The following is a 13109-nucleotide window of genomic DNA, read 5'->3' as shown; positions in this document are numbered from 1 at the left end:
TTCCTTTCCTTTCTCAGCGACAGAAAAAATACCAAACAAAGCTGCGCTGAGGAAGTGACGGTGCTCTAATCTCAATAAAGACGTCTTTCTATTTGAGGAACCTTTAGTTCAGAGATAGTGACAGTTGAGAGAAAGAAAAGAGGCTGAGAGAGAGAGCAGAATGGCTGGATTCAGATGGGCTGAAATTTCATCATTTCTGATACTACTGCTTCATTTGACAGGTAAGGCTCCATTTAAACATTTGTAATACAAGAGTTTGATTCCAAGAGAAGATTTGAAAAGAGTGACAACAACTCTTAAAAAACTACAGAATTAGAAGACTTTCATTCCAAAATGAAATATCAACAAATCTAAAATAATTTCTTTTCTCACATTGGTCTGCACACGTTCACAATTTCTAAACAAGAAATGTCATGTCATCAAGACATGAAGATAGAAGTGAAATATAGAAGTGAAATATTTACTTACTGATATATATAAAATATTTATTTACTGATTATCTGTGAGTGAATAAAAAGTATTTTAAAAAGTGACACTGACAGTGACAAAATACAAAATTTATGTTGGAAGTATTTTGTAATACTGAATAGTCTTTCCAAACGGCAGAATTTGAAAAATGTGGGTCTTTACACACTGATTCTATTTTATCTTTATTATTTTTCCAGTTGTTAGAGTATTATTAGCTATTACTTAGTCTTTATTTAATCCTAAAGTAAAATTAAATTTTTGACACCAATAAATGTAATGTGAGCTCATAACTGAAGGAAAGAAAAAACTAAAGAACATCATTTACAAACTGATGTTGTCGAAGCTTCAAAACTTACCTCCATAACTGAAATTTAGACAAGTCAGCTCAGACAACCTAATTTCAAGTTATTCTACGCATAATTAAAAAAAGGAAATACAATTTTGCTTGACTCTTTTGACTTTCACTAACACTTCTCTATCAGACACAGGAAGGTTTCTTCGCTGAAAATTCTACAACCTTTGGATTGATGAAACACATTCAAAATTAGATATTATTAGATATAATAATATCTCATATCTATTATTAGACTAGATTATCTAATTAGATGAACTCAAAATTACATGGTCATCTAGCAAAAAACAAAACATCTGCATCTTCTGCTACAGTTTATTCCATAGGAGCATCGGTCAAATGGATAAAATGATGATATGAATACAATGTTGTTACTGAGACAAAATATTTCTCTATCATTTTCTCCACAGCAGTAACTGGACAACGTTGGCCCTCCTCCTATGTCAGAGATGGAGATGAAGTCACTCTGCCTTGTGAAAATGTGACACCCAGTCATGATAAATGTGACAATACTGACTGGCTCTTCAATCATTTTATAAATGAAGACACAGTAGAGCTGGTTTCCAGTGGGAAGATTGCACCAAATAAGTTTGCCAAACCTAAAGCAGCCAGACTGAGTGTTTCAGCCGACTGTTCTCTGGTTATAAAGAAAGTCACAGTTGAGGATGTTGGTCTCTACTTCTGCAGACAGTTCATGTCAGGACAAAGAATACGTCCATATGCTGCAGTTTATCTGTCTCTTGTAAACAGTGAGTATTAACATCATAACCTATTCAGCTCAAACTGCCTTCTTGGAACAATGTACTAACACATTATAATAATTCTGATTACAGTAGTTAATTTTCCTGTTATTGTCTTTCTCTCACAATATCTCCATCTTCAGCAGTGACTGAACAGATGGACAAGAACAATCTGACGTTGTCCTGCTCTGTGGTGAGATATAAAGAGTGTAGAGAGAGTCTGAGGTGGCTGTATGAGGGTGTGGTGTTGAATGGAAACATCAGGAACATTCTGATATCACAGTCTCCCTGCCACACCACTGTGTCCTTTCTGACTTCTGATTATATCAAAGAGAGATTCCAGTGTGAATTGACTAATCATCTCAATGGAACAGTGCAGACGTTTGACTTCACCTCTCTGTCCTCAGGTGAGAAAGCGTATGATTGTTTTTTGTATGAAAAATATAAAAAATATATTTGTTAATATGATATGACCAAAGTAGTTTCATTTACTTATTATGATGAACATTCTTTTATTCAATCTATCCTATTTCTTTATAAGGTATGATAATCAGGAGCTCTTACTGATCTCAAGTTTTGTTGGGTTTTGTTTTTGCTTTTGTCCAGGAAACAAAGCAACAACAACAACAGAATCAACAATAACAACAACAACAAAACAGACAGCAGGGTTTATAACCAGCGCTACGACTTCAGAACCAGCAGGTAGTTGTTTTTCATTTTGGGGAGAATATGGCCCAAAGTATTGCTTATTTTACAAACAATTTTTGTATATTCATATATTTTTTGTTGAAGTGTATTGGTGCCAACATCCAAGTTACAAATTACAATCAAAAGTTATGACTTGTGTGTTTGTTAAAAAGTGAATGTGAAAAGATTATTTTCAAAAGAAGAAAATTTCATATCAACCTCTATTGGTGAACATTAGTAACTGCAACAACATCAAGTCACACACACACACACACACACACACACACACACACACACACCCGACACAAAGTCACATTTTCACAACCGTAAAGTGAGTTTTGAAAGCCAGAACTCTCAGCAGCTGGCAGTAATCCTTCAGTCATTAGCATTGATCAGCAACACTATCAACCCCCATAAATATATTATGATCATTTAAAATCTTACTTATTTCCCCTTAAACTTTCTGTACTGACATGTTTTTCTCCACCATGTTCCACAGCTTACACAGATTGCTCTGTTCTGAACTACATCATGTTGGCTCTGCGTGTTGCAGAACTGTTCCTCATTACTGTAATTACTGCTCTTCTCATCAGAAGCTGGAGGAGAGCTAGAGGTGAGAGAATTCAGACCTAAATTTAGTAGGACTGGTTAACTCAAATTATAACTGTAGATTTTAAACTGTTCTCTCTGATTTATTTTTCCAGGGAACCAGACACCACCTGATGACAACATTGTGAGTTTAAAATAAAAACTGAAGTGAACTGACTTGAAAAATTAAATGTCTATGGTCAGGACTGTATAAGGTTGATCGTAAAATGATTTCCATTTTCATAGCCATCCATTACTGTAATGGAAGACTGTAACTGTCTGTCTGTATTTGTGCAGGTTTTAAACTCAGTAAGCGGTCCTGCAGTGAGCCAGTCTGGTCCAGCAGCCAGTCAGGAAGAGGTCAGATCATACAGTAACTGACCTTGTTCCCACAGCGGCCATTTTGAACTCACTTCACACTCGGGGTGGGAAACTCTACCTGGAAGACAATATAAAGCTAGCGTTACTTCAACACATTAGTGTACAAGTGAGAACTTCAGATAAACCAATGGTTCTCAAATTAGCTAGCAATCTTCAGAACTACAATTACTTGAATTTAGCAGGGACGTTAGTTATCTAGCTTATTAGCTAGTTAGCTACTAACTAGCTACCTAGGCTAGATTCCAGTTGCTACCTATCATGGTCCAAATACCTAAAATTTCAACCTACATCCCTCCAGATTCTTGAGATCCATTCATTTCTAACCAGAAAGTCCCTGCTTTGAATCCCTGGACTGGCTGTGACAGTTTGGGTTGTGAAAGTGAATGAGTAAATCTCTCTCCTCCCTCAGTAACTATCATTGAGGTTCCCTTGAGCAAGGCACTAAACTCCAGCTGCTCCAGTGGAGCTGCTCAGCGGCCAGCGTTCAACTTTAACACTTGTACAGAAACTCATGTGTGTTGTGTTGTATTGTGCTGCATTACATTGTGTTGTGATTCACAGGTGCATAATGATGATGATGATGATGATGATGATACAGTGAACTATGACGACATAGAAGCCCCTTCTGCCTCTGTCCTGCTCCACTGATCAACAACCTCTACACCAATGTCAACTAACCAGAGAAATAAGAGACCACAGCAGTTAAATATCATCTTAGCACAATAGCTTTAGATTAGTAATTGTTTTCTGCACTTACAAACAGTAGAGGTTGTGTACTTTCAGGTGATGTGAAACATTCACACCTGAAATGATATTGAAGCCAAGTAGTATATCTTCAAAATTAAATAGTCAAGGGGAAATCTCAAAGATCAAACTCTGAGACAGCTAATTAAATACTAACATTAAGATAAAGATGAATTTATTGGCCACTTTACACAAGTGAACGACTTTTTTACATAAACATACCAAACATAGACATCTAAGAATCAAGAGTATTAACCCATTTAATCCCGAATTTTCCCAGACATGAAAATATCCAAATCATGTGTCATTAGTAACCCTTTGAAATAATCAATCATTATTTTTTGAAATTTTCATGGAAAAGTAGGTGAAAAAGTGTGTTTTATGGTCGGTCACAATGACCGGTGGGATAATGTGTTGTATACTGAATTAACATATTTCTCCTATGCAGTCATCAAAATTCTTATATATCCCAGCCCAATTATTAACACATTTAAAACTCTGTCACTGGCAGTCCCCAGCATTGCCACCAGAATGCTCTATCACATTCTAGTGTGACTATTTTACATATCAAAAACCCTTATACAACACCGATATGAATACTGAGAGCAAAGACAAAAAAACAACAACCATCAACATATTTCAACATTGTTACTTTATTGTAACATACATTGTAACATTGTTACTTTAACATTAATATTGTAACTTTAGTGTAACATTTGAACTTGTACTTTAGTGCAATATTCATTGTAACATTGTCATTGTGACATTTTAGTGCAACAGTCACTAACAACTGTATAGCAGTCGTGTGATTCATTCACAGTGAACATAAAGGTAACATTTAGGATAGAGGTAGCCTGTAGAATATGCATTCAAGTAGAGGCCTACACTGAACAAAATAAAATAATATATATATATATACATATATATATATATATATATATATATCATAGAGGTAGGCTTCAGAACCAAGTGCACAATTAGTTTGTGCATCACTATTTTGAACTACGATCAGTCAGACCTACTGTCATACAGTATGTCTTGAATCAATTGACCTTCTTTTCCAAAAACATTTCAGTCATTTTGATTGTCTTTTTCCCTTTTTCGTCGACTTTTCTTTTCTTCCTAGAGTCTGTTGTACTGCTTCTCCTCACCCTTTATTGACTTTTCTATTTTTCTTTTATTGGCTTTTTCAGCCCTTTTTCATTCACTCCTACTGTCCATGGTATATCTTAAAGCACTCAATGTGCAGTGGTGCTTTGCATTTTTCACATGCATAGGTAGTACGTTTGTCACAATGACGACATCTCTGGAACCGGTGCATCGTGTTGATTGGCCAGTGAGAAGCTTTGTCATATCTTGCCTGATCTTCAACAGTAGCAGCCAGTAGAGATCTCCTTCCATGGCTCAGTGGTTTCGTGCCAAACTTTTGCATAAGAGACTGTGCCACTACCTGCGAGAAGGTGAGCAGGTCGATGGTCCCTCCCATAACGTCTCTGTAAAATAAATGGCTGTTTACGAGTGCACTGTTGAGAGACCATGCAAAGATGGGCCACCACCACTTCTTAGACCTGATTGAGATATGGTATCTTGAAACCTGTAGGTCGTGAAGGTCAACACCACCCATGTGCTCATTATATCGGTTGATGCATTTTGGTTGTGGGACTTTGTCAAAGGCACGTCGCTCCTTGTTCCATCTCTTGACAGAGGTCTCACTGTATTTCTCCTCCATGTTTGTTGCCACTGTGACAATGTTATTGTCTTTCCAACGGACCAGCAACTTGTCTCCTTGGGTCAGAACCTCAGAGGTTCCCCGGGTTAACTTCTTGAAGTCCTTCTGTGGCTTGAATGGGACATCAAACAGACGATTTTGCCTCATCGTTCCAGAGCTCCCATATCCTCTTTTCGTCATTTCATCGAGGAGTGCAAGCGAAGTGAAGAGGTTGTCATGAAAGAACTTGCAACCTTGAGGCACCTGACCTTGCTCTGCAAGACCGAGAACGACACTGGGTCCCTGACCCAACCCAGTCTTAGGGAGGAGAGTGTGGGATCCACCATATGGCTCCATGTGATACATGTAACCACTGGATGAGGCAAGGCTCCATAGCTTGTAACCAAAACGGATTGGTTTTCCTCTTATGAATTGCTTACATCCATGTCGGCCATAGTATGGGATCATGCTCTCATCCACTGACAGCCATTCCTGAAATGGCATGACTTTGTATGACTGATTGAGCTCGGAGAAGATGGGCCTAACCTTAAAAAATGGGTCGTCAGTGATCTTTGTATTGTCAACCACATGAACTGAGGCCATTATTTCATCAAAGCGATTTCTCCGCATTGTATCTGAAATGCTTTCATTGTGTACATCACTGTCAAGTGACCAGTACATGTGTCTTCTTGGAACAGAGCTGTACCCAGATGTGATAAGGATCCCATAGAATGTAAGGAGCTCATCCATACTCAGATACAGTTGCTTGTCCTTAGTCTGGGTGGAGTAGAGGTTGGACATTTCAATGGTGATCTCTCTTAGGGTGGGTGGATACATTAGTAGGAAAACATCCACTGGGTTGTTTTACACATTCTGCAGCATTTGGGCTGTATACTATGTGCTTTGGAATCACAGTGGTGGCAGGCCTCTTCCGATCGTTTGAACACTCAATCTTTGTTTTTGACCACCTGCAGCTTTGCCCTTGGCTCTTCTGGCTGGCCCCTATGGCTTGTAGAGGCCCTTGGCTCTTCTGACTGGACCCTATGGCTTGTAGAGGCCCTTGGCTCTTCTGACTGGACCCTCTGGCGGGTAGAGGCCCTTGGCTCTTCATTATCAACAGTGGAGGGGGGGTGGTGAGGGGGAGGTCATCATCACTGATAACGTTGTTCCTGTCATGATCTGTTTGCATAAGTTCAGCATATGCATTCAACAGCCTGGCTGGCAAATGGCCTGTCTCCCCCTCATAGTCCATATCTGACCCATCGCTATCACAGTCACTGAGGACAGCATCTTTCTCATTTTGAGGGATAACTACAATGTTGCATGCCTTGGCTGGGTGGTCACCTAGATCCAACATATCCAGAACTTGACTCAAAGTGAAACTAAAAGAAAGAACAGAGTAGAAAGTTAGGTAGAACAAGAACTATGTGTATAAGTACGTGTATACCTAGATGCACTGTGTTATCCCGCCGGTCACTATTGTTGCCGTCAACATGTTTACTCATTCTATGACCACACTGAACAAAGTTGAGTAATTGCAAATGCATATATCACTACTAGACACCTTAAAGATGATTTGTACCAAAAATCTTTGTCCTATCTTTATGTTAACATACTTTACTAACCTTTTGTTTGGGAGCTTTGATGCAGCCATCCTCTTCTCATGGTGCAACCAGGAAGTAAACAGCTCTGGTCATGTGACAATTTACACTAAACATGTGACACTGCACATATTTCATTGAGACCCTTTATTATTTCAATATTTGCTGGAAATGCATTGATACATCATTCAGTAACATTTTTAGAGCCTTATAACTGAAAACATTTTTTACGGTCAATATTGTGACCGATGGGATTAAATGAGGCCTACAAAAAGACTGCAGGTATGAAAGTAAGGAGGATTATGTATTCATATTAAAGATGGGTATTTTTCTCTTTCTAGAGTATAGGTCATTTCCTGACTTGGAGAAAGATATTCAAGCTGTTATTTCATCTTGTATTAACTATTATAAGTCTCTTTTATACAAGTGTGTGTTTTCCTGCCTCAGTTGTTTAGCTCTTTCTCATCTGCAGATAGTTCAGAACGCAGCAGCTAGGATTTTAACTAGATCTAACAGGAGAGATCATAGAACTGTTTTAGTTGTCTTGAATTGGCTTGAAGTTGAATTTAGACTTGCTTTTAAGATGTTATGGATTGCTTTTGAAGTAAGTAGCTTAGCCTCAGTTTATATTACACAGCACAACACCTTATGTACAGAAGAACAGTTTTAGATTTTCCAAAAAAGCTCTTAAATTGTTCCAGAGTTTATTTTACAGACGGTGATCATGCATTTGCAATCAGACACTTTGAAACAACCTGAGAAAATTAGAAAACTTGATATTTTCTTTATACTACTAATTTTAGTTAACTTGCATTTAACAGGTAACTTGTTAACATTGTTATCATTATGCTGTAGTAGTACTGTTAAGTTGTTTGTTGGGAGTCCAAAATGTTTTCTGAATTTCCCAAAGTATGCTTGAATGAGCTGTGGGCCTTAATGGAGTCAGTATAGTCTTCCCTTTGTTATAGCTGATTATTGCTGTTCATTTATATTATCTGCAAATAAAACATTGTTTAATACTCAGTCACACATTGTGTATCGTAATTCCTCCATGTACTAATAGTGTCATGGCTTTCACAGTGGAAGGTAGAGTTCAGTAGGTACCACACTGTCAGACACATGGATTTGGATTTGAGACAAGCTAAAACCATATATATACTGTATACAGAAATATACTGTATATATAATGTGTAGACTTTCATTCCAAAATGTATCTTTAGCTATTTTATATCTGTTTGGGAGGGAGAAATCATTACCTGAATTTGTCATTAAATGCCTGTGAATTATTGAGGATCCAGAATGTGAAACTGTTATGTTGTCAACCAAGTACTTAAAGAGCTAATGAACACTTAATCACATAGGGCAGAAAACCACTGTTACACTGCACTCTATGGGTTGAAACGCCACACCGCAGTCAGTGATGGCAAAGCAGTACCAAGTTAGTAACATAAGTGCTGCAACATGCTTGAAAGTTGATGCTTGATTTGCTCTTTAAGTTACTTACTCTCATCTAAAATGTGCCATTGTTCTAATTTTGTTATCAAGAGCAGGAGTCCCAATTTTCTAATTTGTGTTTATCTGATCGCATTTTGGACCAAACGTCTTCACATCTCATCTGTGGCTAAGACCCGCCTCCTGTAGTGCCAATCATGCCACCATCTTCATATTCTGTTGCTGACCGATGCTGTGTTCACATCATCCCGTATTTACTGTAAGCACAAGCTACCAACTGGGAAAAAACGTTCATCTCACCCTCCTAGTGATAATTACAAGTAGCATGAGGGAATTTTTTGTCGGCTCTGATTTCTCGCACTTGGCATCACAAATTGTGGAAGTGAGTCAACACAGACTGTAAGCATCAGAGCTAATCCATCAATGTTGGGAGTTGAAGGTAATAAATACTCCCGGCAGACTTTTAGAAGAAAACAATATCAGTTGATCAATACAAGAAGGAACAACACAACAAGTGGCCTTATAGCCGCCATCTTGGATGTGGGCGTTTCAGTGAGTTGAACATGTGAACAGTTCCAAGTTTAGGCTTGGGCGGTATCTATTTTTTCATACCTTCATACCAAAAAATACAAATGGCAAATCGAAAAAAAAATAATAATTTAGGCTAAGCCCAGGCCTACTAAAGACACTTGCGACTATTTTGGCTGAACAAAAGAGATAGAAAAATAGGGCCCGCCTATACAAATAAAAAGGCTGAATAACTTAATTAAAAATTAAATCCTGGGGTGCCCTGGTGGCTCACCGAGTAGGGCACGTACCATTTGGCTCAGGCCTTCCCGCAGCGACCCGGGTTCGAATCCGACCCGTGGTCCTTTGCTGCATGTCCTCCCCTCGCTCTCTCTCCCATACCTTCCTGTCTCTCTCTCACTATATATCTCAAATAAAGCATAAAATGCAAAAAATAAATCTTTAAAAAAAAAAAAAAAAAATTAAATCCTTAGCCTACAAGTAGGGCTATGGCTGGTTTGTAGCCTAATAGGAAAAAGCAGATCATTTGGTCATTTGGTTTGGCGCATCTAACGCGGACCTCAATCATCTAGGTTCTTTGCAAGAAGACAAGCATATTTACTTTGTCTGGCTTCAGTTGGGAGCATTGTGGGGTGACCGTGTTCCCTGCTGTGCTGAATATTCGCTCAGACGCTGCACTTGAAGCACATATGCAGACTGCAGAGGCATTTGCGGGCCATCCTGGACAACAACGGCAAGCTTGTTTCATTTAATTTCCACCACTGAAGCGGGTTTACCTCCGTATTGATGGCGTCCTCCTGCATAGATACAACCAGCTCTGCGTGTGCTCGCTCCACTATAGTGACGGCAGGTCTTGTCGCAACCGCTTCGTCCGTATTGGTTGCAGTGTTTCCCCTATATGCACCTAGCAGCGGCTGAAATATGACCGCTGCTGCTGAATTAGAGAGGAGAGGAGAGGGCTCCGTCTTATCACTTTAGAAACTAACGTTATATTATTTTGCGCTACGGACGCTTCATATCCAGGTCAATTCACACACCTGTGAGTAAAGCATATAAACAAGAAACTTTGCGCTTACCTGATAATGTCAGCACAACGATTATAACAAGAAGCACCGGGTAGATGTCAATTTAGCTGCGGTTACATGAGACATTTTTTTTCATTCTGAATGAAATCATTCCGAAGGAAGATTGCCACGCAAGTGTTAACATGAGCGCTAAATATAACGATCGCAGTGAGATGTGCGTTTACATGCTCCACAGTATGTAATCAGAATAAAAGTTTCTGATATGCGCAAAACACCGAATCCAGCACTCTAACATGGGCTTACGTTTTTAAAAGATGGACCTGCATTGGTTATTTCTTTACTGCTGTTCTTTCTGATGAAGCAACAGTTTTATCAAAACATACGACTCCATAAGTGTCAGAAAAAGACGTTTTGTTTTGCCCCCGCAATCCATTTGTAATTTTTACCGCTGTAAACCGAAACTGGCCCGGAGAGGCGGAGTCAGGACTTGATATAAAAACGGGCTGCACCGCCTACATCAAGCCTGAGCGCCCCGGGGTTAACAACAAGCACATCCATTCGAATCCTCCCGGAAAAAAGGGTAACGTAATTGACGTTACTTGCGTTAAATGCGCGAGCGTGTGCAGAAAGAGGCGAGATAAAGAAAGTGATCGGAATGAGTGTTTACGTTACATGACGAAATTTTATCCATCGACCCGATTTTGAAAGTGTTAAACCACCCTCTCAAACGGAATGTAATTTCATTCGGATCGGCCATTTTATTCTGATTGAGGCATTTATATGAGGCATTTTTATTCTGATTGGGCTACTATTCTGATTTAAAGGCTATGGAGCAACCAATGCTGATCATGGATTCAGGATTATCATTCGCCAAATGGAAAACAGTCCTGCAACTTCACGTGAGTATCACACAGTAATGTTACAGCAAACGCAATCATTTGATAGGAATACGCAAGGAAACACATATCTGTGAAATAAACAACATTTGGAAGATCCATCTTGATACAAAGATAGTAGGTATTCCACATGCACCGATTGTTTTCTTCTTCCTGGAGGCGGGCCTTACTATGCGCGAGGGCCACCGTGACGCGCAAAAGCTGTCAATCTCAAAGACAACTGACAGATTCCCTCACAGAGATATTAACGTTACATATTATTTGGATAGGATTCCCTTAAAGAAACGTCATAAATGTAAGTTATTTTATCATTGAAAATGACATTACATTTAAGTAAATTAACACAGTTTGATAATACAACAGTGTGGTGATGCAAGTTAATTCTGGAAAAAAGGACAGTTAAGAATGAATAATTGGAAGAATGAATGACAGCTAGCTAGCCGCTAGCTAACACCCAGTGGGTGATATGGGTCACACATAAACTAATAGCTTGTTTGTCAAATCACATGTTTGAATTTTCAGATGAGTTTAAAAGACTGGCTGATCAAAAGAAAGAATTAATAATTGACAATAAATGTCAGTAATTGTTTTAAAGATTATACTTTTATTATGTTCAATAAAAGTGTATTTTCCTAAATCTTGAGACACCTCATATTTAAGCTAGACAGACATTTCCCCTGGTCATTACTGTGCACAAATGTACTGTATGTACTTAGGCCTCAAGAGCCCTTCTGGTGCCGGCAGACACATAGAAACCTCCCAGCTGGGCGCGCTTTGCGAGCGCACAAAACGTTTTTGTGCAAAAAAATGTTTTTTGCACGCATGTGCTTCACCTCCGCTGCTACAACTCCATCCTAGGGGAAAGACTGGGTTGGCTCACCTATTTCATCGGGACTAAATCCAAAATAGTCCCAAACAGGGGCAGAGGCATTTTTATTTTTTACTAGTCCTGTATCCCCACCACTCGCAGTCGCCATCTTTCTCAGCTCAGCTGCCTGTTCCACCAGTAGAGACTGACCTCTGCTGGCGCGTGCTGTGCACTACAATACATCACCTCAATACAGCATCTCCGTACCAGTTTAATAGAAAGGAGGAGCGTCTGTATTTTTGACGGTATTGAAAATCATACCGTCGGGATTTCTAAATACCCTGGTATACCGTAATACCGTGATACCGCCCAAGCCTATCCAAGTTGTAACAACAAGACGTCATCCTGTTCTTCTGCTTCTTCCCATATGACAAGAAGGCAGCATCCAAGTAGGTCTATCTGCAGCCTGCACTCCCTACAAGACACGCCCCCACAGTGTACATCAGTACAAGACACGCCCCCACGGTGTACATCAGCACAAGATACACCCCCGCAGTGTGCATCAGTACACAGCGTAAAAATAGATAGTCATGGAATTCCGGACAAAATCATATCTGACAATAAAAATATTCTCAGATTTGGCTCCGAGAGACAAAATCTCATCAAAAAGGGGTCCGTGTCATGTGGACTAAATTAGGGGTCCTTGATATGAAAAAGGTTGAGAATTACTGCTCTAAAACACCATCATATCTGTCTTTTTAAGCGCTAATACCAGTTGGTCAGTCTTGTTTCAACATTAGAATGACAGATTCTGTTTGTTGTTCAAAATCTCCAGCAGAAACACACTTCTGTGGCCTTTAACTGAGACATTGTTTTGTAATATGTAATATGCCATGTTCATAACTTTTTAGTTGCATGCACATCATACATCGTACATCATACATGCACTGTCATCCATCCATTTATCATTGTCACTTGATCAGTCAGTTGTTTCAGCTGTTGAATTTTGTACTCTAAATGATGTATTTAACCTGTTTGAATGTGTGTGTGTGTGTGTGTGTGTGTGTGTGTGTGTGTGTGTGTGTGAGAGAGAGAGAGAGAGAGAGAGAGAGAAGGATCACTGTATTAACA

The 13109-nt window shown here is 39.1% G+C and overlaps 2 protein-coding genes across 2 annotated transcripts; one reads left to right on the top strand and one right to left on the bottom strand.

Annotated features, from left to right (window-relative positions):
* Positions 1-1717: 1717 nt before the first annotated feature.
* Positions 1718-3864, top strand: LOC139657213 (uncharacterized). The gene is made up of 6 exons (XM_071534975.1): positions 1718-1967; positions 2167-2262; positions 2747-2860; positions 2952-2980; positions 3133-3195; positions 3778-3864. The coding sequence occupies exons 1-6, from the start codon at positions 1718-1720 to the stop codon at positions 3862-3864; spliced, it is 639 nt and encodes a 212-aa protein (XP_071391076.1).
* Positions 3865-5327: 1463 nt separating this feature from the next.
* On the bottom strand, positions 5328-7025 carry LOC139657212 (piggyBac transposable element-derived protein 3-like). The gene is made up of 3 exons (XM_071534974.1): positions 6637-7025; positions 5555-6485; positions 5328-5453 (listed from the first exon to the last, which is right to left on the bottom strand). The coding sequence occupies exons 1-3, from the start codon at positions 7023-7025 to the stop codon at positions 5328-5330; spliced, it is 1446 nt and encodes a 481-aa protein (XP_071391075.1).
* Positions 7026-13109: the final 6084 nt, after the last annotated feature.

This window comes from Centroberyx affinis, unplaced genomic scaffold (assembly GCF_046629955.1).
Source record: "Centroberyx affinis isolate AG114_WGS23_722 - 3 ecotype Tasmania unplaced genomic scaffold, CSIRO-AGI_Caff_v1 ptg002642l_1, whole genome shotgun sequence".
Lineage (NCBI taxonomy): Eukaryota > Metazoa > Chordata > Actinopteri > Beryciformes > Berycidae > Centroberyx > Centroberyx affinis.
This window is presented reverse-complemented; position numbering and strand designations above follow the sequence as displayed.